This window comes from Euprymna scolopes, chromosome 36, assembly GCF_053919585.1.
Source record: "Euprymna scolopes isolate OS-2025 chromosome 36, ASM5391958v1, whole genome shotgun sequence".
NCBI lineage: Eukaryota > Metazoa > Mollusca > Cephalopoda > Sepiida > Sepiolidae > Euprymna > Euprymna scolopes.
Window position 1 is genome coordinate 47,890,070 of NC_136517.1, and position 26,574 is coordinate 47,916,643.

Sequence of the window (26,574 nt, forward strand, 5' to 3'; positions counted from 1 at the left end):
CACAGCTGAATGAGGGAATGCGGCTGGAACACTAAATGTTTTGGTTTCGATTCTAACTGATAGCACCTGAGTCATTTTTATTTTACTTTTGAAATCATTACTATATATATATATATATATATATATATATATATATATATATATATATATATATATAGTGTACTGATTTCAAAAGTTAAAAAAAAGAGAAAGAGAGAGTAAGATGATTGATAATTTATAATTAAAATTAAAAATCTGTTTCATAAAGAAAAACAAACAAAATCAATAAATTGTACGATCGTTTCGGAAACGATGTTTTTATTATGATAGTGAGTCTTGGACAATAATTTTATGATATAGTTTTTTGAAACAAAGTCTCCTCATCAGCAAAAATATTGGGTGGGTTTTTTTAAAGACACCAAAAATAAACTTAGCATTTTTTACGGAAGGCAAATGTATCGGAAAATATTTAAAATATAAAGGAAAATAATTAGTTTTTTGATGTTGATAAACAAAGTAAGATAAAATGAAAATAAAATAAAAATAAAATCGGGTTGACAGTTAAGGTTAAGAGTGTAAATTTTAAATATTTTTAACAACAAAAAAAAATAAATAAATACCTTTTAGTGGTTCGTCCCCTAAAAGTCGTATGTATCATCGCCGATGCATTCATTTGGTAAATGTAGTTTATGAATGCTTTAAAATCTTGATATATACAAACTTTCAAAGGAGACGCCAATGGAAATATTAACAATTAAAATCGTTAGTGACGTTAAATTTAAAATCAGCTGAGATATTTCAAAAACAAAGGGAGATAATTTTACTCAAATAAAAGAATGAAAGATTTAAAGGTTCAACGGGAGATAACCACTAATTAGTTAATAGTTGAATTTTTTTAAATAATAAATGCATCTTATTGGTAGTAATTAAATAAAATAATATTTTTTAAAAAATAGTAATTATAATTTATATATAATTTATAGAACTTATATTAATAAAAATAGTAACATATAAATTCAAAGTGAAATAGATAATGAAATAAAATAAAATAGAAAATAATGGTAAAATATCAGATAATATAATAATAATAATAATAATAATAATGATAAAATAATAGTTATTAATTTATAAATTATAAATTTTAAGATAGATTAGTCATAAGATAATTTTATGATTTATGGTGGCTTAAATTTGTTGAATCTAAACGAACGTTTATGAATGCATCCGGAAAAAATTTAATCTTTTAAGTTCAAGAGAATGGTTTTATTTTTATTATATTTTAAAATCTTAAGGGCTTCATATCTACAAAGTGCAGAGTATCTGTCTCCCGGCATATATGCTTTATAAGATCCTATTATTTCCCATTTTAAATTGAAGGGAATATTTTTATCATTGAGTCTTCAAATATGTTTAGATAAAGCAGTCTGGGTTTTTAAGGAAGGATTTTTAAATGAGTGCTTATGTGTTGAAATCCTATGCTTAATAAGTCCAGATGTGGAACTGAAGTAGATTACATTTTGTTTAATATATTTGTTTTCAGTTAGATTAAGAGTGGTATTGGTATGTAATAGGTTTGATTGTATTTGATTGGTAGATTGGTTTATGGGGTTGTTGTTATTGAATAACTGTGTGCAAGAGTTTGATTGTGAAAAGGGATTTGTATGGTTGCTATTAACATAATTTGTATTTTGGGTTTGTGACACTGTGCAGCTATAAACCACATTTTTTGCAGGTGCCTTGTAGAGGACATTTATTTTTTCTTCTACAGTTACAGCCTGGTATAGTTTCTATATTTACATTTTGTATTTTATTAATTTTTTTATTGTTAGAACTAATTATTTTTCTATGTAGGTTTGGCATAGTTGAGTAAGACACTTTGATCATGTTCTTATTAAAGATTTTATTGTATCTATGAGGGGCCTTAAAGTTTTTATCTAATATTTTCAAGAATTCCCTGGCTATGTTTGTCTCAAGATTTTTAGAATATGGAGGGCTGAACCATAGGATTTCCCTATGTTTGTTTTTACGCTTATGGATTTTGGTTTGTGGTTTATTTATGTTAGTGGCTAACGCTTGCGGCTTAATTTGGTTTTGTATTGTATTTTGATTATTTTTTCCCATTCGTATGCGGGATGACATAGCCATATTATAGGTTATTATGTTTTTAGTAGGTTTATTGCAATTATTATAATTTTCAGTGCAGTTTGTGTTTTTATCGTTTTTATTTAGATATTTGATTTGTGATTTGTGTCCTGAGTTTTTAAGGACCTCGTTGTAATATTTTTATTATATTTTAAATACTTTCCAGATACATCTGCCTTATTTTAAAAAATGCTAGGTTTATTTTTGGTGTTTTTAAAAAAAAAAACACCCAATATTTTTGCTGATGAGGAGACTTTGTTTCAAAAAACTATATCATAAAATTATTGTCCAAGACTCACTATCTCAATAAAAACATTGTTTCCGAAACAATCGTACAATTTATTGATTTTGTTTGTTCTTCCTTATGAAACAGATTTTTGATTTTTAATTCTAACTAGACACCCCCGTGACCCGTTGGGTCAGTACGTTATATTAGCTATGGAATTCATGTATGAGCGTGACGTGACACTTGTGGCATAAAGAAAATAGTTTTTTTTTACATAACAGAAGCATTTCTATGAAAGTATATTAAAATGAAAAAAGAATATAGATAGATTTCTATGAGTCGTTCTGTTTATTATAATTGTTATTTTTTTTTAAATTACAGTTACTGAATTATAAGTGGTTGGTCATACTTATAGGCAAATATGCACTGAACCGGTATCATAATCCTTATTATAGTTAAATTCAAATTTTGATATATCATCTTTTAAATGAAATTGTTAGTTGAAAGTACAGAATAATAAAAAAAACACTCTCCACATGTTAATAATGGCTTTTTAAATAGAAAATGAAAATAAAATGTAACTTTTTTCATTTAATTTAAGCAAACATTCAGTACCCATTGTGTAAAGGAAAACACTATTTAATGTAATAGAAATGTGTGCATTTACCGATTCAGCTTTCCGTTTGGAAATGTAAGCAGACGACTTTAAAAAACATGGGAAGAAGAAAAATAAATTTTTTTGTAATAATGCCCTCTAGTAAAAAGGTCTGCATTAGTTAAGGGGGATAACTCTATCCAGTTTTACATCGCACCCTTTTTCTCTCTGTCACACATACACATAACTATTTCTCGCGCACGTAACGAAAACCGAGGGAGTAGGAGTGTTGAAATCTATTAGAGGGAAAGTGAGAGGTGTTTTCTTTCCATAAATTGTATAGGGTAATATTTCATATTATTAATAGATTCATAGATAAATAGATTTTATAATATATATTATAATTATCTATGAATCTATGTATTATTTGTATATATAAATAACTATTTGATCAAATTAAATGAAATTGTTTGTATTAAAAGCGATATAAAAATTCCGGAATTGGAATAACGGATTGAAGACGTTGCTATTTACGCATGCGCAACCGGATGTTGAAAACCGGAAATCTGATTGCAAACATACAAGATCCATAGACTTTTAGTATTATATAGATTATAAATTATCAATCATCTTACTCAATATTAAAATAGCTCTAGGATATATATGCCTATCAAGCTTATTATATATCTACATTACAACGAGTACTGTTTTTTTCTTTTCTTTTCTTTTAATTATATTAATGAATTTACTAATACATTAAAATATACTCTGCTCTTTAGACTCTTGTTCTAATCCCCTATATATTATAATATGAATATAGAGTGAATTAAAGGCTATGAAGGTTTTTTGAAGCATGAAAACGATGTTACTTTTTGTATTTAATATTTTATTTTGATATTTCAAGCAGTCTTCCGCTCTTGGCCACAAAAAAATATCGAAATGTTTTCATTTTCATTTCGATACTTTTTTGTAACCAAGAGCAGATGGCCGCTTGAAATATCAAAATAAAATATTAAATACGAAAAATAACATCGTTTCCATGCTTCAAAAAACCTTCATAACCTTTAAACCACTATTCTAGAAGCATACGTGGACTTTTAACATTATATAAATGTACAATAGAGAATTGGTCTAATAATAAATATGAAATCTGCATGAATTACAGTTAATATATATTAATATATTTTACAACCAACAAGGTCAGGCGTCCCCCCTTCCCACCTTACTAATATATACATTAAAAAAAAAATAGACTCTTCTGTCGATTTCAACATATGAAATTCAGACAATTGTCTGAAATTCACAAAGATAATTTGTTTATAGTGGTGAAGTGCATGTCTTAACAAAGATCGAGGTTGCATCTCTCTCAGTGTTTTTAAACAAGCTTCCAGATACTAACGTAGAAAATTCTACATGTATACTGCGCCTAATATTCTCAAATGGCCACCCATCTTGAACTGGCCAGGCTCATTGTTGCATAACTTTGGTGATCTAATGAGAATCAGTGTGTCAACACGATTATGGGCATATCTATTATAATAAAGTCGTTTTTCTGTTCACAATTTAATTAATATGTACAAAAGGTGCACTGTTTCACAAATTAATTTTCATACTGAAAACGGACTATACTATTTAATCAAAGAAATTCTACTTTAAAGAAGTAACCTCATTTACATATTACATCAAAGAAAATCTATTTTGATAATTAGCTCTATGTTATTAGTGGTTATTAGTAATAGAATTGTTTTAATTGTTCTGTTTAGAAATATTATTTAAAATTGATTTATTTAATTTTTAATTTAACTTGTTTATTACTGACATCAGTTGCATTAAAAACTGGAAGAAAGCTTTTATTAAATCCATAAAAGTTATTTCCCCTTTAAGCTATGAGAGTTATTTTCCATTTGATTTTCATAAATGAAGATAGATATGTTTAATGCTTCCATAAATCCATATAGTCCACTTTCAGGAAAATCATGTTAGAATATTCAGTATACTTTAAATAGTGACTTAATCCTCTGCTCAACAATATTTCGAATTAGTAACACTGGGTATATACAGCTAGTATCTCTCTCTCTCTCTCTCTCTCTCTCTCTCTCTCTATATATATATATATATATATATATATATATATATATATATATATATATATATATATATATGTATACTTTATACTTTGACAGCAAGTCATTATTTATGCATGTCTGATTAAACACAACTAAGTTCATATTTTTTCCAATATTGCTGTTAATTTTTTCTATTCGTTGAGCGGTCTTCCTTGTTTCGGCTGGTAGGTTATACTAAGGTAGTATATGAATTTAAATGCCCCTTCGAAGAATGTCTCCAAACTCACTCTAAAAGTTCATATAATGTATACATCAGCCACACCACAACACTCTCCCGATAATTAATCTACCACTTAGCAGACAATAGCACCACCAAATGACACCTAACCTCTCACCACAAAAACCTACAATCATCCGAAATAAAAAAAATACTAACTAACAATACTAAAATTAGGTATCTTAACAGCTCCACACGAAGACTTAAATTACTCAAAGCTATACTAATTAAAAAACTACAGTCCCTTATTAACCAAATCGCGTTTAATATTGGGACAAATATACTAACTGTATTAAATAATAAATAAATAAATAACCTATAAAATAAAAATTAAAAATAATTCATTCCTACACTTACATATAACCAATATCAAATAAAATAGAATTAACTAAAATACACTCAGGCCTTGATATAGAAGAACAACAACCACTCCTGAAGATGATTGGAAGTACCTATGAAAAGCACTAGAAGATATGGCTGAACAACAACCACTACCTGCTAGACTCTCTCTCTCTCTCTCTCTCTATATATATATATATATATATATATATATATATATATAATCTGTAATATAAAGCTGAAGATGTGTGTGTGTGTGTGTGTGTGTGTGTGTGTGTGTGTGTGTGTGTGTGTGTGTGTGTGTGTGTGTGTGTGTGTGCATATGATCCAAAGAAATATATTTTATCACTGATGACTTATCAGTGTGGTGAGATGATGTAGCAAGATTCAAAAAATAGAGGCCACTGGTTGGTGTTCAATATCTACTAGAGAGCTACCAAAACTGCTTTTAGAAGTGAGAGAAATTATATATTAAAATGGAATTATTCATTTATTTACTTTGCTTTTATTTTTTTTAGTCATTATCAAAAGTAGTCTATTCTTTTTACCAAAGAATATTGTTTTTATGCTGAGTGGAGACCATTGTCTCCTTCACCAAAGTGTACCCATTTGGTCTGGCTCTGAAACTCTGACATAACTTTATCGACTAAATATATATTATATTGCTTGTTCATGAATACTTCTGCCGTAAATTAGTATTGTATGAAATAAATAACAAGAAACAAATTATTAACATATCACTCTGACTTGCTGTTTTGTTTATTACATCTGTTCAGCATTTTTAAAAACGTTTTTTTAGAAGTATCGTTATTATATGAATGCTATCTCATTATCTCTCTTTCTTTCTATCTGGACAACTTTTTCTTTTTTTTTTTTTACACAGGCATCACCACATTATCAAGGCCAAGAGGCCACTCAAGGATAAGGGTTAAAGAGTGTACAGTAGAAATTGGGCAATATAGTAATCATTAGTAATAAAAATTTGGTAAATTTGTTAACTTATATGGAACGGCTCATCAAGAACTTATTTACGTTAGACTTGAAGACAACCATATTGTAGTCAGCCGGAAAGCAGGAAAACGGAAGACAATTCCACAGGCGTGCAGTTCTAAGAAAGAAGCTTTGTTCATGGAATCTATGTTTAGGTTTAGGCACAGATAAAGAGTGGGGGGGAATTATTAATAGTGTTTTCAGCTAGACAAGTGTTTCTTGTGAAAGTTTGGCGAGGGGGGACCATAGACTGAAGCTCAGTCGAACACTTTCCATGAAAATAACGATACATCAAAGACAAACTCGCAACATCTCTTCTGTGAGATAGAGGTTGCAGGGAAGAGAAAAGGACATCCCCTACAAGGCTACGAAGTCTATTTTGAACTCTATCAAGGCAGGACAAGTCCTTTCTAGCAGCTCCTGCCCAGATGTGGCAACAGTATTCCATCCTTGGACGTACCTGGCTCTTATATAGATAGAGAATTGCATCAGCAGTGAGATATCTACTGGATCGATAGAAAGATCCCACCATTTTTTCAGCGGCCTTGGCAACAGATTTGATGTACGTGTTCCATTTAAGATCAGGAGTAATGATCAAGCCCAGAAGCTTGTCAAAACTTGAGGCCTCCTGAAAACGAGAGCCATTCATTTCAATTGATGCCAGATGTGGATCAAAATGTTGATGATGTAAAGAGAGAAGCTTGGTTTTAGATGCATTAAAAGCAACCAGCCACTCCTTTCCCCATTGTACGTGCTCAAGATCAGAGGAGAGACAATCGGAGAGAACTTGGTCATTTACTGTCATAGATGTGCTGCCATAAATGGTAGTGTCATCAGCATAAATGTCTACAAATGATGTAAGGATGTGATTTGGAAGATTGTTAATGTAGATCAGGAAAAGAGTTGGGCCCAGGATAGACCCCTGAGGGACACCAGCATTAATACTGTGAGCCCCTGATTTTGGAAACACTTGCTTGTCACTTGGTTTCACATGACTAGTTTAAGCTTCTTGTGTTTTGATAGATTGAGGGTATAAGTTTGAAAACTTGTCTGACTGTTGTTTCCAACTGGTAATACAGGAGCCCTAACTATTAGGTAGTGCTAAGAGCAGTTGTTCTATCGTTGTATGTTATCAGGATAACTGTAGTGCCATGCAGCGCTTATCTCTGAACTTTTCTGGGGCCACAATTCCATAGATAAAGACCAGGCTAATGATTTTACTTGTGTAAACTTTGTTTTGTTTTTGTTTTTTTGACACCCAACAAACAGCCACTTAGTTTAACCCACCCTATCTAAAATTATTATCACTGGCAATAAGAAAAGACAGCTAAAAGATCAAACCAAACATTTCCACAAAAAACAATCAAATTACCTCTTCCCTTGAGGCTCTCCTTCAGAAATATCTGAGGACTTAGAACTAACTTTGATGATGTAGAAATCATTTCTTCTTGTAAACTCCCTAAGTGAAACTATTCTACACTGCTCAATCTTATTTTGACATGTCAGGATATCTTCTACTTTACCATAAAAACTCTGACAAGCATATATACAGGTTCAGTCTATACCGTAACACCCTCCCTTTGATTAGAAAGCTTAATCTGGAATCAGATGACCAGGCCTACATATGCATTGGATAAACCTTACAACAAAGTATTAGTTTTTTTTTTCTTTTTTTTTTTTTTTTACATAGGCATCACCACATTATCAAGGCCAAGAGGCCACTGAAGGATAAGGGTTAAAGAGTGTACATTAGAAATTGGACAATATAGTAATCATTAGTAATGAAAATTTGGTAAATTTGATAACTTATATGGAACGGCTCATCAGGAACTTATTTATGTTAGACTTGAAGACAACCATATTGTAGTCAGCCGGAAAGCAGGAAAACGGAAGACAATTCCACAGGCGTGCAGTTCTAAGAAAGAAGTTTTGTTCATGGAATCTACGTTTAGGTTTAGGTACAGATAAAGAGTGGGGGAAATTATTGATAGTGTTTACAGCTAGACAAGTGTTTCTTGTGAAAGTTTGGCGAGGGGGGGCCATAGATTGAAGCTCAGTCGAACACTTTCCATGAAAATAACGATACATCAGAGACAAACTCGCAACATCTCTTCTGTGAGATAGAGGTTGCAGGGAAGAGAAAAGGACATCTCCTACGAGGCTACAAAGTCTATTTTGAACTCTATCAAGGCAGGACAAGTCCTTTCTAGCAGCTCCTGATCAAGATCAGAGGAGAGACAATCGGAGAGAACTTGGTCATTTACTGTCATAGATGTGCTGCCATAAATGGTAGTGTCATCAGCATAAATGTCTACAAATGATGTAAGGATGTGATTTGGAAGATTGTTAATGTAGATCAGGAAAAGAGTTGGGCCCAGGATGGATCCCTGAGGGACACCGGCATTAATACTGTGAGCTTCTGATTTTTGCCCCTCAACTACTACTCTTATGTACCTATCAGAAAGAAATGATTTAATAATTGAGAAGACATTTCCAGCAATACCATAGCTAGAGATCTTATGAAGTAAACCTTTATGCCATACCCTATCAAAGGCCTTAGATATGTCAAGAGCAATTGCCCTAGAAAGGTTGCCTCCGTCAAGAGATTTGCTAATCCTATGAGATATAACTGTAAGCACATCTGCTGTAGATCTAGCAGAACGGAAACCATATTGAGTGTCACTAAGAAGGTTATTTTTGTTGAGATGGTTGATTACTTCTGTATTTAACACAGATTCCAGCAACTTACTCATGACGCACAGGAGACTTATTGGCCTGTACTGAGAGGGGGATGAGCGATCACCTGAATTCTTAAATACAGGGCATACTACTGTTTTTCTCAGAGGACTGAATTTCACTCTACTATGTCTCCGATAGTGTAGAAGCAGCACTTTCCTTAGGTCCAAGTGCTCACATCCATATATTTGGGGATTTCAATGGCTACACAGATACTGCTAGTAACAGCCATGCATAGTTTCTCAGTTGCACAGTCCCTTTCACAAACTATTGTTTTGCTGATCCACCACTGAGAGTGTGAAGATCAGCAAGCCTCACTTCTTTACCTATTCTTGACAACACTGTCCAAGGCTTATGTAACGGATTCCCATAGACCACTCTGGAACACTGATTATTTTAAACCTCCTACTTTAAACTAAAGCGCCATTACTTAAAGCAAGATATTACAAACAGACTGTTTGGAAATCCTTCAAAGACATAGAAGCGTTTGTCCCAATGCAGACATTCTATAGTATACCCCATTCTCCCAATGGTCCACTTTGGCCCGTGCAACTGCTATTGCGCATAGGCAGTAAGCATTCTGCTGATTCAACCTCCATAAGTCAGCTGCAAATAGAAAAAAAATTATAGCATCAAGAAAAGCATTGCTGGAGTGTGATAGCCACAGCTAAGAGTAGGTATACAGAGATGACCAGAAAACGCATTGAGTCGCAGAAATTAGGAACTGAACAACTTCTGGGAAATCTATAATAATGTGGTGAACCATCTGCAATCAACAATTTTCCAAATATCCATGATGTTGATTTTGCACAGCAATGGATAAAACTCAACTTCTTGCCCAGCAGTTCATTTCACTTTGCACAAATCTCACGATTTCTTTAAATCATAACAGTAATAATGGTCTTCAATTTGTTTTAAAATAATACATCGATCATTTAAAATATTTTGTGCGCACATAATACTCACAGATTTAGTAGAATATGCATGAGATAAACTCAAATAGAAATAGCGAATCAGTTTCGATAATAATTTTGCACACTACCATAACAACAGATTAGCTTTTTGTTCTTCAATTCTAATTACAGATGAATGTCAGTTTCTTAGCACAATGAGAAAAAAATTATGAGTTCTAACCTTTATGGTATAAAAGGCGTTCAATTATCATTTTGATTAAATCGCGTTACCATTTTTGTGGTTTGAACCACGTTACCATTTTTGTGGTTAGAATCACGTTACCGTTTTTGTGGTTTGAATCGCATTACCGTTTTTGTGGTTTGAATCGCATTACCGTTTTTGTGGTTTGAATCGCATTACCGTTTTTGTGGTTTGAATCGCATTACCGTTTTTGTGGTTTGAATCGCATTACCGTTTTTGTGGTTTGAATCGCATTACCGTTTTTGTGGTTTGTATCGCATTACCGTTTTTGTGGTTTGTATCGCATTACCGTTTTTGTGGTTTGTATCGCATTACCGTTTTTGTGGTTTGAATCGCGTTACCATTTTTGTGGTTTGAATCACATTACTGTTTTGTGTTTGAATCATGTTGTGGCTTTGTAACTAAAGTAACCAAGTCATCAAAATAAATTAAATAATTTTTCAAAACTTTAAAGAGGTTTGATTACGTGTTTGATGCATGGTAAAAGTTGTATACTAATTTTATTATCTTAATTTTTAAATCTTGTGTACATTAACATAAATTCAATTTTTACTTTCTTTTCTTAAACTTTTCTTCAGATGATGGCTGCTCCCAAGCCAAACCCAAGCGATAATTTCCAACAAATGAATCTTTTAAAAAGAAAAGCAAATGAAAATGTACCTGATGTCCACCTTTTTAAAAAGCCGAAAGGTATCATTTTTTTCCTCTTATCTTTTTTCTTATGTAAAAACTTGCTGTCAATCGATTTTCTGCTCTTCAAATCAGTACTGTTCAAGGTCATACCAATAACATAACATAATTAGCCATTCAGCTGATAGAAGACGACAAATTTGAATGAAAACATGGAATTTATCATGAAAAATAAATTTTAATCAAAAATGACTTTCAATATGCTATATCAATGCCCCAACCTTTATTTTTATTTATTTTTTTCTTTTTTGTCCAGCTCATTCTGGTTGCCTACCTAATCTGCTAACATAAAGTTATCAGAGATTGGGTTATAAATTGAATAAGTACCAAATTAAGTATTAAAAGTAAGTTTAACTCGCTCTTTAATGGAAATCTTATATATTGGGACTCTATGCCAGTAAGTAGAGATTATGTTAATTAGTATAAATTTTGGCAAAGGTTACATTAAGTAAATGTCAAAATAACCTGGCAGAAAAAAGAAATAGACCCCATTCAGCTAGCGTGATCTCAAAGATAAAGACCTAGTTCACTTACATTCTGACAAAGGCAAAGAATTCTGTATGATCCCCCAGAAATCTTATTATTAAATATTGGGATCCTACACCAGTAAGTAGAGATTGTGTTAACTAGTATGAATTTTGGGAAAGGTTACATTAAGTACATATCAGAATAACCTGGCGGAAAACAAAAATAGATTTGGTACAGCTAAGATGATTGAGCCATGGGTTTAAACGTTAGCTCCCTAGAAAAAAAAACGCACTAGTAATGTAGCTGTTGAATGATTTCTTATCTCCCAGAAATCTTACTATCAAATATTGGAGCCCTATGCCAGTAACTAGAGATTATGTTAACTAGTATGAATTTTGGCGAGATTTACATAAAGTACATATCACTATAACCTGGTGGCAAATGAAAATGGACTCAGTACAGCTGGCATAATTGAGATAGGTGAATCGAAGGTTACCTTCTTAGATAAAACGCGCTAGAAAGTTGGGTGTCGAATGATTAGACAGAAATGATCAGGTGTTCCGGGGACAGAACCGTGTTTCTGGACAATCAAAGTTGGGAAGTGAAAGGTGATGACACGCATTCTGAAAACATAGAAATTAAACGAATGTCGCTCCAATGATGCTTGAAAGGTCATATTCAGCAAAAGTTTATACAGGTGTAATCAGAGTCAGATCAATCCAGTGAAATGACAATGGCTGAATAAAACGCCCTTGGGGTGTGGCTACAGTGGCAATATTGTGCCAATAATAACAGCGAAAAATGATGTTGTTGGGTGACGATTTGGGCCTGAAAAGAAACCTCGAATTCCTGTGTATGCATCTCCCTTTCGACAACAATAACAACCACCAGCAATAAAGATGTATCGTTGCATTTTCAACAGAATACAACACTAAATAAATTGTTTTAGTCTAATTTTCCACCTATGTTTCTTTAAAAATATGTTTATGCAGACAATAATGTTTATCGAAGTAATTTATAATTGTGTGTATTCTAATTAGATTATGTGTCTCTGCTGACGAGGGAAATTTTCGAAACGTGATGTAGATGCATATTTTTTGTTGTTAGAAAAAGGAAAGTAAATTAAAAAGCTCTGCTATGGTGTGATGAAATGTGAAATAGGTTTAAAATAATTGAACACTTAATTAACATTTTTATTTATCTTACTTTTTTAGCTTTGGGTGAAGAGAAAGAGTCGAGAGAAAATTCCAAGTAAGCATTTTATTAAAAAAAATCTTGAAAGATTTTTTTTAATGTTTTTTTTTTTTTAAATTAAGCATTTTTTTTTTTTTTTTTTTTTTTTCAATTTTTATTCCAATTTTTTTTATTTAAATTTAAAAAAAAATTTTTCGTGTGTGTTATGGGACTTACCCATTAATGAACTGTTCCAAATGCTATATTAATCGAGAGCCAAGTACTCTCGGGGAGGAATAGGATTGGGATTGTGATCAACTGACAAGTAAGCCTCACTTACGTAACTACTTTTCTCTGTAACTTTGCTCTTTTTCAATACTAGCATTTCAGCCCAGGTGTTTGGATGTGTATGTTCAGCAAAAAAAAAAAAGTGGTAGTAGGAAGACAGGCTCGAACCCGTACCACAAAGGAGGAAAACAAGGGGGGAAAAAAACTTACATCTTTGCTGTTATGACCACCGCCAAACCAGAAGTGACTTATGTTTAAATTAAGGCTAGACAATCGAAAGTAGAGGATGACTTTCAAAAATATTAACGAAAAAAAGCGACCCCCCCCCCTCCCTGTAGAAAAGTTGAAGGTGTAGATATTAATGTTTTCAGCCAATTTTTCGATATTTGTCGTCTGAAAGGTCGGACTTAAAACGATACTGATCTTGGTAAAATCCTTCATAATTTTGAATTATTGTGGAGTTATCTGTCCTTGCTTTTTCCAGATGGTGGCATGAAAAGGTCCATTTTTGCTAACTCATAATTTTTTTTTTAGTTAAAAATAAAACTACTTGATCAATTTATATGATTTTGGAATATGGCATTTTCCTTATATGACAGGTACATACATCATAAAGATTTTTTCTGTATTATTTTTTTAATTAGATTGAATTGTGGACAAGAACTCAGGTATTTATTAACCTGCAAGAGTTTTTCAACCCTGACGTCAGAAATAACAAGGTTCAAATGAAGTCAAGGAAGGTTTAGCCACACACAAAGGAATGATGCAGAAACAACATTACCATTTTGACACTATTGATTTATGGTTTCACGCCTGATGGGTCTCTGCTTGTTACACACACAGAGGCAGAGACGACCAAAGGATGACAGATCCTGGTGCTGACTCCTCCTGAATGTTTTGCTGAAGTTTATCTGTTATAGTAGTAGGCAATTTTCTATCACAGGAGATAATGAAACAGCAACGCACATGTCGTTACCTGTCATAAGTGTAATGATATTTAACGTGGAATATGTTAGATGAGGTTGAAAAGGAAATTTTTATTTTGAAATTAGATTATGTATGATAATTACATGTCCTCTTCTCGCTCGACAACCGCTGACCCAACTTTGTTTCTGTCGTCTTCTCTTTCGTCTTCTCCTCTGGCCATATCGAGGAGAGGAAGTATGAAAATAAAACAAAATGCAAATTCTAATAGATTCTGCAAATATCAGTTACACTTTGGATGTGTGCGTGTGACACCATCAATTCTCTATACGCTATCGTTCACATCTTAGTCAACAACCAAAGCCTCTTTATCATTAGTTGATCAAGTCATTTTCCCATCTGATCCGAGTTATGACCTGCATATAGTAGACAATCTCCTATCTCGGAAGATAATGAAACACCAGGGCACGTGTCATTATCTTTCATAAGTGTAACGATATTTACTGTGGAATATGTTGTTTCATTTTGAAATTAGATTATGTTATGTGGTCCCCTTCTCGCTCGACAACCACTAACCCCAACTTTGTTTCCATGGTCTTCTTTCCCTCCGTTTTCTCTTCTCGCTATGTCGTCGTCTCTCATTGCTGAGGAGTGAAAGGCAAGGGTTCACAAGTATGAAAATAAAAAATACAAACTCTGGTACATTCTGCAAATATCAGTTGCACTCTGGGTGTGTATGTGACACAATCGTGGCTCTACACACTGTGGTCCACATCTTGGTAGTCGGCGGCCGAGGCCTTTTTATTGTCAGTTGATCAATTCATTTACCCATTTGCTCCGAGCTACAACCTGCGTTCTACTGTGTCCAACTCACAGCTGTCTTCAACTCTGTCATCAACCATTGCAAATTCAAGACTTCCCAACTGTTACAAACTGTTGTAAAAGTACCTATTTACTATGCCTCCCCACAGGACAGAGTTAGACACCAGGGTCGTTTTTTAACATGGAGAAAAGGTACAAAAATAAAAAAATTGTCTCAGTCGTGAAGGACTGCTCCTCCACTGAAAGAGAACAAGAAATGGCAGTGCAGCATCTGAAGAACAGATACTACACTTTGAGGTATTTATTTGCTCCCCCACCGAGCAAATTAGGCACAAGGCCGATTTTTCATGTGAGGAGTGAAGGGGAAATGGGGACCAACTCCCCGGGGAGTAGGGGAGCTGGATAGTGACAATTGGTATGAAGGGTTGCCCCTACATTGACCAAGGTCTTATATGTGGGAACAATCCCACATATGGTCTTTGCTTGCAGTATCTGCCGGAATAGATACTACACTTTGATCTTGGCCAAAAGGCCAACCGTTGTAAAAGTAATTGACACACCTAAAACTAGTTCAATAAAATATTGAGCAATCTTTTGTTCCTGTTATTGCCACACCTTGATTAACTATCCTATTTTAACTTTCTTTTGTGTTCCTTTGTGAACAACTTTCTATACCTTTGTTCTGTTGATAAACTTTTTTCTATTTTTTTTTGTTATATGTTTTTTCCTCTTTTTATTTTTTTTTTTTTTTACTTCCTAACACTTTGGTGGAGGGCGGTGTCAGTAGTATCACATTTGGACACAAAGTTTCTACTTTAAAATTAAAGGCTAGGAATGTAGCTAACATGTTTAAGAAAGTGACATCACAAGTAAATAAGTGAGTTTGACTTAACTTCTTGGCTTGTGTCTGTAAGAAGCAACAGACATGCTTCAGAGATACTCTCCCTAATCCTCTTCAGGTGAAAGGTCTGTAAATATAGCCCCACTATGTGGAGCGCTACATTGTCGGAAAGCTCTCTTTTTCTGCCTACTGTGCATTGAGTGTTGTCTTTACCTGCACAGAATCGTATAACTTTCTTTACTGCCATAACTTTACAAACCATGCATTTCAACATCAGAAGATGTCTTCTGGACAGTCGACTTCCTAGCTAACCAATCTCAGTGGTTTTTATTTAGTCCCTGAACTTATTGAATGGATCTGACTCACCATCTTGTCTTCTTTTTATAGTGTTAGTTTCTGTAGCTTGACATTAAATTTTTTTTAACTTTTCTGTTTTGTTTTTTTTATTTCAAAACTAATATATTTTAAAGGTTGTGCTTTCTTTCTTTTTGTTTTTATTGCTACTCTGAACTTCGTTGTTGTGGTTAATTAAGGGCATTTTTCTTCTTTTTTTTTTTAATGAAAAAATACAGCAGGTGAAAGCAGGTTAGGTGAATAGCAGAAATACGTTTCGACCTGTCCAAACAAACTTCTGCTCTGCTTAAACAAAGTTAGAATTTTTTAAGGTCCGTTTGCCGTCATGATGATTGTCCTTTAAGCAACTAAATAAAGGGAGCTAACTCTCAGTAAATGAAACAAGGGAGTTAATTCTCTATAATTGGACAGTTCCAAAATTTCATGCTCATTTGGTGGCATCAAAATATATTTAACGTTTAAATATTCAGTAATATTTAATATAATGTTAGAAGAATGATTTAAAAACTGCTTTTAAATCGCATATATTCAGATATTTAATGTGTATGCAGAAAGTGAGAATCTGTGGTTTAGTTTTTCTGTTTTGTGGCTTATCAACACTTTTGTCAGTTATTTAATGCCAAAACTTGTGTTCAACCTTTGATTGGTTTATATACTAATGAAACCGTTTTTGCATTATTTAATGTTAAATGAAAATTCTTATTGAAGGTTTTTATTTTTTTATGGTATATAAAGACTTTCTTTTTGTTGTGTAATGCTAAACCACAATATTCATTATAAACAATAGTTAGGTTTTGTAGTCTAAGCCTTACAGTATAAAACGTATTCATATTATTTTGATTCTTTGGACTACATAAGTGTTATTTTCACAGCGTTTCTTCAGGTGTATATTGTGGAACTCTGGAGTCTTTCTGTGGAACTCTGGAATCTACATAGAATTTCAAACAGAAGCCTTTATTTGATCCATGGGAATGGCGTGTTCTTGTTCCATCAGCCACGACTAAGTAGAAATCCTAAGTAATTCGCAATCGTATTTTGGGTGTCACCTGCACTGAGGATTGAACCTTCAACCGCCAGAAGAGTGTAACTTTTACAACTGAATTTTACCAAGTACTCTATTTACTGTGCAATGGGTTCATACAGATTCCCAAGTTCAACAACTACGACTGAAGATGGTTAAAGTTTACATTGACTGAAACATTGTGAAAATAATCCTCGAGGTGAGAACAATAGTCCGAAGAATCCAAATAATACGAATGATCAATTCCCATTTAAAAAATTCAAAACCATAATAAAACTTATTGTCCTGAAATTATATGGACTATCATTCCCATCTTGAATGTTTTTCCCACAAGATTTAAACTGGTGTAAACACTAACCTTTGTGTGTGTGTGTGTGTGTGTGTGTGTGTGTGTGTGTGTGTGTGTGTGTGTGTGTGTGTGTGTGTTTTAGGCGTATATTGTTGAGAATCTGTAAAAAAAAAAAAAAAATTTTTTTTTTTTTCTTTTTTTTTTTTTTTTAATTCTCGGGGATAGCTTGCTCTCATTCCATCAACCATTAATGTGTAAAAGTCTTAAATAATTCGTGATTGTACTTTAAGTATCATCCATACTGAGGATTGAACCTGCAACCTCCAAAAGATTGTCACTTAGAACTAATTATTACCTAACTCTTATATCCGTTGTGCCACAGATACTTGCAACAAGACGCATCTAAAGAAACTGAAATTGTTGTGAGACTAACATCCAAGCTGAGAACATCCGACTATAAATTATCAGTCCTCATTTTTATGACTCCAAAACTTAGTTTCATTTTTTTTTTTTTTGTTCTAGTTCAACAAAATCCTCCTCACAGACTGACCCAAACGGTTGGCATGCACGACTAGCAGCAGCATGTACTGAAGATTCGTCATCTGAAGACGAAGCTGAATCAACCACAGATGTAAATGGTTATCCTTCTGCATCAGCATCCACATCAGAAGTTTCAAGTAAAACTGGTTTACCATCAGGTAAATAAAACATTCGTATTATTTGGATTCATCAGACTACTGTTCTCATCTTGAGTGTGATTTTCACAACGTTTCGGTTGATATAACCTCCGACCTTCTTCAGATGTATCTTGTCGAACTCTGGAATATTTCTGTCGAACTCTGGAATTTGGATGGAATTTCGAGCAGAACCCTTTATTCACTTCACGGAGGTAGTGTACTCTTGTTCCATCAGCCATGAGTGGATAGCAGTCCTAAGTAATTCGCAGTTGTATTTTTTTGGTCGCCCACACTGAGAATTGAACCTTCAACCTTCAGGACAATATTATTTTTTACAATTGATTTTTCCAAGTACTCTAACCACTGCGCCACGTATTCTGCTGAAAATTCTGTCCAATTTCCCAAGTTCAACAGAAATATTTTCAAGTTTGATAAGATACACCTGAAGAAGGTCGGAGGTTACATCGACCGAAATGTTATGAAAATCACACTTAGATGAGAACAGTAATCCGATGAATCCTAATAATACAAATAACCAATCCTCATTTCAAAACTTCAGAAATGTTCAATAAAACATGGAGTTTTTTTTTCAGAATATTGAGACAAAAAGCAGTCACAAATGTCTTGTATGTTTGCTAATTTTACATTTTCTACAATTTTTATCTCGTTTATTTAGATTTTTTTTTTTATCTATAATCCAAGTATTTTTGGTGCTTGTGTAGATTAATCTTTTAAACCAATGCATTTCAGGTAAAATCATTATTACATACTTATATGTCATGTCAAATTTAGTATAAATTTCAAAAATTAACGAAAAAATAATCCAGTAGAAGATGTGCTAGACATAATTGTAACATTTTGTGTTTATAAACAGACCTTTAATTTTAGTTGATTAAAGTCAAGGGAGATAAGTCAGTTTGTCATGTTGAATTCTTTGCATAACTCTTCCACATTGAAGCATAGGATAAAACTCGAAAATTCAATAAATTCTATTTTTACTTGTAATTATTTTTCTACGGGATCATTTTCTTATAATTTTTTGAATTTATACTAATTTCAACATGATAGATAAGTATGTAATAATGTTTTCACCTGAAATGTGTTGGTTTAAAAGATCACTAATCTATACAAGCACTGCATTCTCCTCTAAAACCCGATGTTGGTGCTTGTCTAGAATCGTCTCATCCCATAAAAAAGGAAAAACAGACAAAAAAATCTGTAAGCTATACATACCCGTAACTAAATGAAAATATTGTGCACCCAAAGTAATATAAATTGATCGAGTCGTTTTATTTTTTAAGTAAGAAAAGCAAATCGATGACCTTGCAATGATATATTGAAAACAATCTGAAAGAATAAAGGATAACTCAAAATAATTCAAACTTGTAAAAGTTTAGAAAGCTATTCTTAACATGGGAAAGGGGGCATTTAAGAAACTCAAATTCACTTGAAATGGTTTTCTTTATAAAAATAAATCTGCTTTATCAATTTACGTAATTTTTGGTGTACGATATTTTTCTTTTTCGTTACAGGTACGTATATCGTGCACATTTTTCTTTATTTTTGTTTTGTTTTTTTTCATAGGGAGAATTCTGGATAAGTATTTCTGTGTTTACTTTAATCATTGATTAGTTTTTTCCTTGACATGGTATTTTTTAGCTGCTTACATCAAGTGGCTTCATGCCATGTCTGGAGCGATTTCCATAAAAAAAAAAATTTCTGGCAGTTGACATTGAGTGAAGTGGTTATGATATGGACCAACAAGCTGTGCATGCCAAGTTCAAATGCTGCCAGTTCCATAGCATTACTTTTATGGTAAATGTTGGCAACCTTCACATGGTCCATTGTGCAAGCACCTGTTTCTAGAAGGAATCAGAAAAATTAATGCAAACAACAGAATTAAGCATGTGAAACTGCTGGTTTATACAGATTAACTTTTTTTAATTACTTTTAATAAGTAAACTGGAATAAGCTCTTCTTTCGGAATGTGTTTGTAAAAGTTAGCAAGCTAACAAGCCGTATACTTATATTGGATTCTAATATTAAAAAAAAACAGCTTGCTCACCCTCCCTTTCTATCCTCTCGCTCTCATTCTCCTTATACCCTTTCTCTCTCTTGTTTTCTTCATCCTTTCCATTTCTCGTTCATTCTTTGTCCCTCTTCCCCTTTTGTTGTTTTGCTTCATTTCTCATTCCCTACTCTCTCTCTCTCTCTCTCTCACTCACCTTTGCTCCTTCACTCCTTCCTCTCTCTCTCTCTTCCCCCTCAACCTCTATATTTTTCCTCCTGTTTCCCTACTTTCTCTCCCCCATCTCTCTTCCTCCTCTTTCCCTCCCTTTATTTTATTCTCTCTTTTCCTCTCTCAGTTTATATGAAATCTGCACTTTTTAATGAAATTCTGCTTTTTCTTTGAATTCAGGAACAAAGTCTGATTTCTGCCAAATCACTAGAACATTATGTCCTATTTTTCTTCATGATTTTATTTCTCTTCCTTTTTTTTTTTTCTCCCCATTCTCTCTCCCTCTCTCTTTTTCTCTTTCTGTGTTTTTTTTTTTCTCTCTTTCTTTACCAGTCTTGGTTTTTTTTTTTTTTTTTACACAGTGGTCACCACTTATCAAGGCCCGGAAGCCACTCAGGGATAAGGGTTTGATTTGTTTTCTTTGCCTTTGCCTCACATACTTCAAAATGATTCATGACATAAATAAGGGAAATAGAAAAACTCCCCATGTACACGCTTAGAGTCTTTCTCTTGCTAACAGCCATCTTTTTATCTTGTTCATTATTTCTTCAAAATAAACCTTGAATATTCTGTTTTACACAAAAAAAAAAATAATAATTTTAACAGAATTTAAAAGAAAAAATGATATTAAAACATATCCATCAATATTTTTAGTGTGAAAAATGCATTGTAGATTAATACGTCTCTACTTTCCCACCTCCATCCAACTAAGATTATTTAGGCGATTATGTGAAAACATTCTGGAAAATGTTGCAGAAAGAAGTAAAAAAACAAAAAAATTATTTTAGAATTTATAGTAGTGTATCAGTTTCACATATGAATTTAACATAAAAAGATCTCCCCATTTATGGGTCATTCTAGTGTTTTAACCATTTTCTTTTTTTCTGGAAGATAAATTCCTCCTTTTTGCATTCCACTCTATCTCTCCTCTTATTTAATTATATACATCTGTGGTATGGTCCCTGGCTTTGGTAAAGTCCATCTTCAATGTTTAGCTAAGAACCACACCAACATTTAATATGTTACAGAATTCTCTCAATCCATTCTGTAACAAATATATATTGGGGTATTTTTTTATTTTAATTGCATTTTCACCCCAAACAAGATCCAGTGCTACTTTGATGTAGGAGGTTGCTATCAGAGGCATAATTTGCAAGGATACTATGTAGGGAGTTGAGCAGCAAAATTTCTGTTTACATTAAACTTGAATTTCTGCAGGCAGAGGAATGCAACATTTCATCAGTGGGACAGAGGTTGAAGTTATGGTTTAACAAAGGACAATATTGAAGGAAGAAATATTTGTATTTGGTTCATATTCAACAGGAAGTTTTCGAAATTCTTTTTTCTTTTTCTTTTTTTTAATTTTCTTATCAGTTTGTTCAAGCTGGGGATGGGACATCCTACCAAATACCAAACATTCACCCGCTAACTCAGATATTCCAACCGAAAGCTCTTTTTAAGATTCTGATCGTTCCTTTAAGTGCAATTGTTTGAATCCTTCTTGCACTTGGTTCACCGGGTATATTTTCCAGGTAGTTTTTGACACTCGTTTTCATGAGTCCGGTTGCTCCTATAATTACTGGAATGGTGGAAATCTTCCTAAGATTCCAATTTCTTTTCATATTGTACATAAGACCCTGGTATTTCATTATCTGTTCCTTCTTAGCTCCGTTTAACCTAGCATTATTGGGGGACACTAACTTCTACTAAGGTTGCTTCTTTCTCCTTGTCCCATATCACTATGTCAGGTTTAATAGCTCCGTTTTCTATGTACATAACTGTAGGAATTGCATAGTTATAATGGATGGTGTATGACTTACTTCCAACTGTTTTTTTCTGGTACATGTTCCCAGAACTTGCTGCTGCATTCAATATTCAACTTTTTATGGATTGTTCAATGGAGATATATACGCACTCCATTGTGTCACGTTGTATAGTTGCTGTTCCCCAGCAGAACCATGCAGTTGAATATCAGGTGGCTCACACTCCCTGCTTCTATGTGATAATCTGCACTTGTTGATATATTATTTTATTAATAATTTTAATTAATATTTACTTTTAATTAATCAATACCATTTGTCAGTTTTCATTTGTTTTTGTAATAATGATGACAATGTGGTCTTTCTACATGTACATGCCACATATTTGAAATGCAACATTTCTGTATTTGCAGACTTCTTTGACGACCCATCAAATGCTGTAGTAAAGGATAATGATTCCGGTGTTGACAAAAAAATATCCGAGGTCTTGCCCGAAGGATTCTTTGACGATCCGATTATGGATGCCAAGGTAAGCATTGCATACTGCATTCTCTCTGAATGTTTGCAACGATCGGTTCTGCTTTTCTTTTCATTTATAAATAAATATGAATTAGAAATGCAGTAACAAGTTTTCCATGGTTTTAGCATGTGTAAGATATAATTGAAGGCTTCAAATTGAAAAGAAAAAAAGCTGAAGAAATGGCATGAAGCTGAAGAAATGTTTCCAAACATCAGGTAAAGCTTATTGGAGTATGCAGTGTATGTTGATCAAAGAGACCTCTACAAATTCAACTAAAATACCAATACATCATCTTACACAAAAAATAAAAATAAAATGAAGTAACCAAAACAGAAAGTATCAGAAGTATACTAGCTGAAGAGTTGTAATTTTTTAGGCTATTTATTTAACTATTGTTTTTTAGACTATTTATTTAACTATTGTTTTTTAGCCTATTTATTTAACTATTGTTTTTTAGGCTATTTATTTAACTATTGTTTTTTAGGCTATTTATCTAACTATTGTTTTTTAGGCTATTTATCTAACTATTGTTTTTTAGGCTATTTATCTAACTATTGTTTTTTAGGCTATTTATCTAACTATTGTTTTTTAGGCTATTTATCTAACTATTGTTTTTTAGGCTATTTATTTAACTATTGTTTTTTAGACTATTTATTTAACTATTGTTTTTTAGGCTATTTATTTAACTATTGTTTTTTAGGCTATTTATTTAACTATTGTTTTTTAGGCTATTTATCTAACTATTGTTTTTTAGGCTATTTATCTAACTATTGTTTTTTAGACTATTTATCTAACTATTGTTTTTTAGGCTATTTATTTAACTATTGTTTTTTAGGCTATTTATTTAACTATTGTTTTTTAGGCTATTTATTTAACTATTGTTTTTTAGACTATTTATCTAACTATTGTTTTTTAGACTATTTATCTAACTATTGTTTTTTAGGCTATTTATTTAACTATTGTTTTTTAGGCTATTTATCTAACTATTGTTTTTTAGGCTATTTATCTAACTATTGTTTTTTAGGCTATTTATCTAACTATTGTTTTTTAGGCTATTTATCTAACTATTGTTTTTTAGGCTATTTATCTAACTATTGTTTTTTAGGCTATTTACCTAACTATTGTTTTTTAGGCTATTTATCTAACTATTGGTTTCAACATATATAATTACAAATGATTTTCGTTTTTAGTTTGTTATATATGTATTGATTTCTCCAAAAATATAGTTTTGTTACAAAAATTATGCATTATTAGTATTGAGAATTGTAAAAATCAGAACTTTATGAGGAATTGGAATAAATTCTACCTATTTTCCGATGCCAAAAAACGATACTTTTACTTGTTTGTTTTTTATTTTATTTTTTTTTTTTGCTTGTTTAAAACCTAATTTTTCATTGCTGATACTAATGATAAAATGATAAATATTTCTCGATTTTAAACTACCAATAAAATCAAAATATCTTTATCACGTTGGTAACAACAATTTTAATTTGTTAAGAGAGTTACGTAATATACAAAATGCAACCTCTCCATCATGAATGACTGTATATTTACCCAACCCTCAAGATGTATTTAGCAATGATTTCAGTATAATCTACTAATTCTCACATGATATGACATGACAAAAGAATTGACCCCTAGTCCCAAGATGGTGATGGGTGGTGGAATTTTGTTTTCAAACATCAGGTAAAGCTTATTGGAGTATGCAGTGTATGTTGTTTTCTCTGTTACATTTTTATGTAGTTTTTGCGTTGACGATAATTTATCTATTTTTTTTGTTTTTTGTTATATAAAGAAAACTCCATCCTTATATATACTCTACACTCTTTATAAATGAATAAAAAAAAAAGCTCAAATATCTGGATCAAATCTCTGGGAAACAATGACAATACACTGCACCTGCATTTCATTTTCAATTCTCTCATAATTCATTATTCAACTGACAATCCATCTATTGCATTAACTATTATACCTGAGTGGCTTTTGGCCTTTATAAATGGTGACTCATTTGAAAAAAAAGCAACTGTATATTTATGATGTCGAATAGCACTTAGATCTGTTTGAAATGATTGGCCATTTATCTTGATAATGTAGTTGTGGTGGGACCAATGTGGCTTACAATTTTGTTATGAGGAATATACAGTTCGCTAATGTACATTAGTAGAGAACATTGAGTTTGTTTATAACTTTTGTAATAAAGCGTTCCTTTTTCTTTTTTTTTTCTTTTTTTTTTCTTTTTTTTTTTTTTTAGTGATTTGTGCACTTGTATCAGACTGCTTTTTATTTCAGGTTCGAAAAGTAGAATACAAAGACAAAATGGAAGAAGAATGGGACCTTTTCCAAAAACAAATGAAAGAAGAATCACATGTATGTAATCTTTTTACCTTATCTTTCAAAAATTTATATATATATATATATGTATATATATATATATTAGTGTTGGGACGATTAATTGGAATTGGGAATCAGAAAAATCTTAACTTTTTGGGATATCGGAATAGGTATCGGAAGCGGGAGAATTTGTATCTATTTTCCAATGTCAAAAACGATTCCTTTAATTTTCTTTTTTTTTTTTTATTTGATTTAAGTTTAAGAAAAATCTTCTGCTGGTTGTTGTAATAATAAAATACTAAACATTTATTGATTTTAAACTCCCAGTAAAAGTAAAATCTATAGATGACCCCCCCCCATCGACAAGTGTATTTTTACGTTTGAGAAAATATACGATGTGTTTTTTATAGTAATCAGGACAATATAACCATTTTATAGTTAAATATTTAGAGATTTATGAAGAATCGGAATTGTTAATTGTATCAGAATTGGAAATTTAGAACGGAATCTGTAATTGTATCGGAATCCAGAAAAATACTGGAATCGTCCCATCACTAATATATATATATATATATAGAGAGAGAGAGAGAGAGAGAAAAGCTTTTCTTGCAAGGCATGAAAATGGTTAAACAAAATGTTTTTATAATCTTTAAAAACAAGGTACAATTGGAAATTTATCATTTTTTAAAGTATACGTTTATAGACTTTACAAAGTAAGATATAAAAAAAAATTGATTTAAATTGAATCAAAAAATTACTTGGATTTATTTTATGTTATGTACATTAAAAAAAAAAACTAAATTTATCTATTATTTAGCAAATTAATGATATAGATCTATAATTTTCAACTAAAGTTTTTTAAAAGTGCAGCAACATTATCAATCTTCTGCTTTGTTATATTCTTCCTCTTTCTAGATTACTTCCTAACACTTGGGAGGGGAGCATCGATAGTATCGCATATATATTTGTATTTGGTGGAACATGGAAAGGAGTTAACAGGAAATAATAACCAAATAATAAAATTGTAACCAGATCATCTTCGTGATCACGCCACGATAAACAGCAGAGACAAGTACATGAATTCAATCAGTTATGCTGTGAGTGTGTGATACGCTGCATCACCTATAAATAGGAATCCCAACATTGTCCATTGATCTCTCTGGTCGTGCCAGTCTCCAATCTGCTCTAGTCCGACTGGCTCCAATCTCTCTGATCTCCATTGGGAACCTCCAAGTGACCAACTGCTCTCAGTTGTGTCTGGCTGTCAACTCGAATAATCTATAAATATAAAAGCGAAAATGTGTTTATGTATGTATATATGCATGTTCGCTTTTTGTTTGTGTATGTCTGTAAAAGGCTTTTTTCCAAGAAGCGGTCAGTCGGCTCACAACTTAAAACTTTTTATATCACATATAAATCATAATATCTACGAGTTAACAATGGAGGTCGCCTGTCTATTTAATTTGCTCGAATTTGAAAAGATAAATATTCAACATTTTTCGCTCGCGCATGTGGATTAGGCTTTTTCGTATAATAAAAACGGCACTAATTCTCGCGGTATTTTTCCGGTCGCGATCACCGGAAATGTCCAAAAGCAATCAGCTTTGATCAATGTGGAAATATTTTCCTTATATCAGACAATTGCTATTCAATTTGGACAATCCCCTTTTTA

At 32.3% G+C, this 26,574-nt stretch overlaps 1 protein-coding gene across 1 annotated transcript in view; it reads left to right on the forward strand.

Moving 5' to 3' along the window:
- LOC145260451 (zinc finger protein 830-like) overlaps positions 1-26,574 on the forward strand; it is a 37,783-nt gene that overhangs the window by 4,743 nt on the left and 6,466 nt on the right. Inside the window, exons 3-7 of the mRNA XM_080118506.1 lie at positions 11,084-11,195; positions 12,878-12,914; positions 17,898-18,073; positions 22,465-22,580; positions 24,861-24,938. Coding sequence (XP_079974632.1) covers positions 11,084-11,195; positions 12,878-12,914; positions 17,898-18,073; positions 22,465-22,580; positions 24,861-24,938 — 519 coding nt within the window. The remainder of the gene's footprint in view (positions 1-11,083; positions 11,196-12,877; positions 12,915-17,897; positions 18,074-22,464; positions 22,581-24,860; positions 24,939-26,574) is intronic.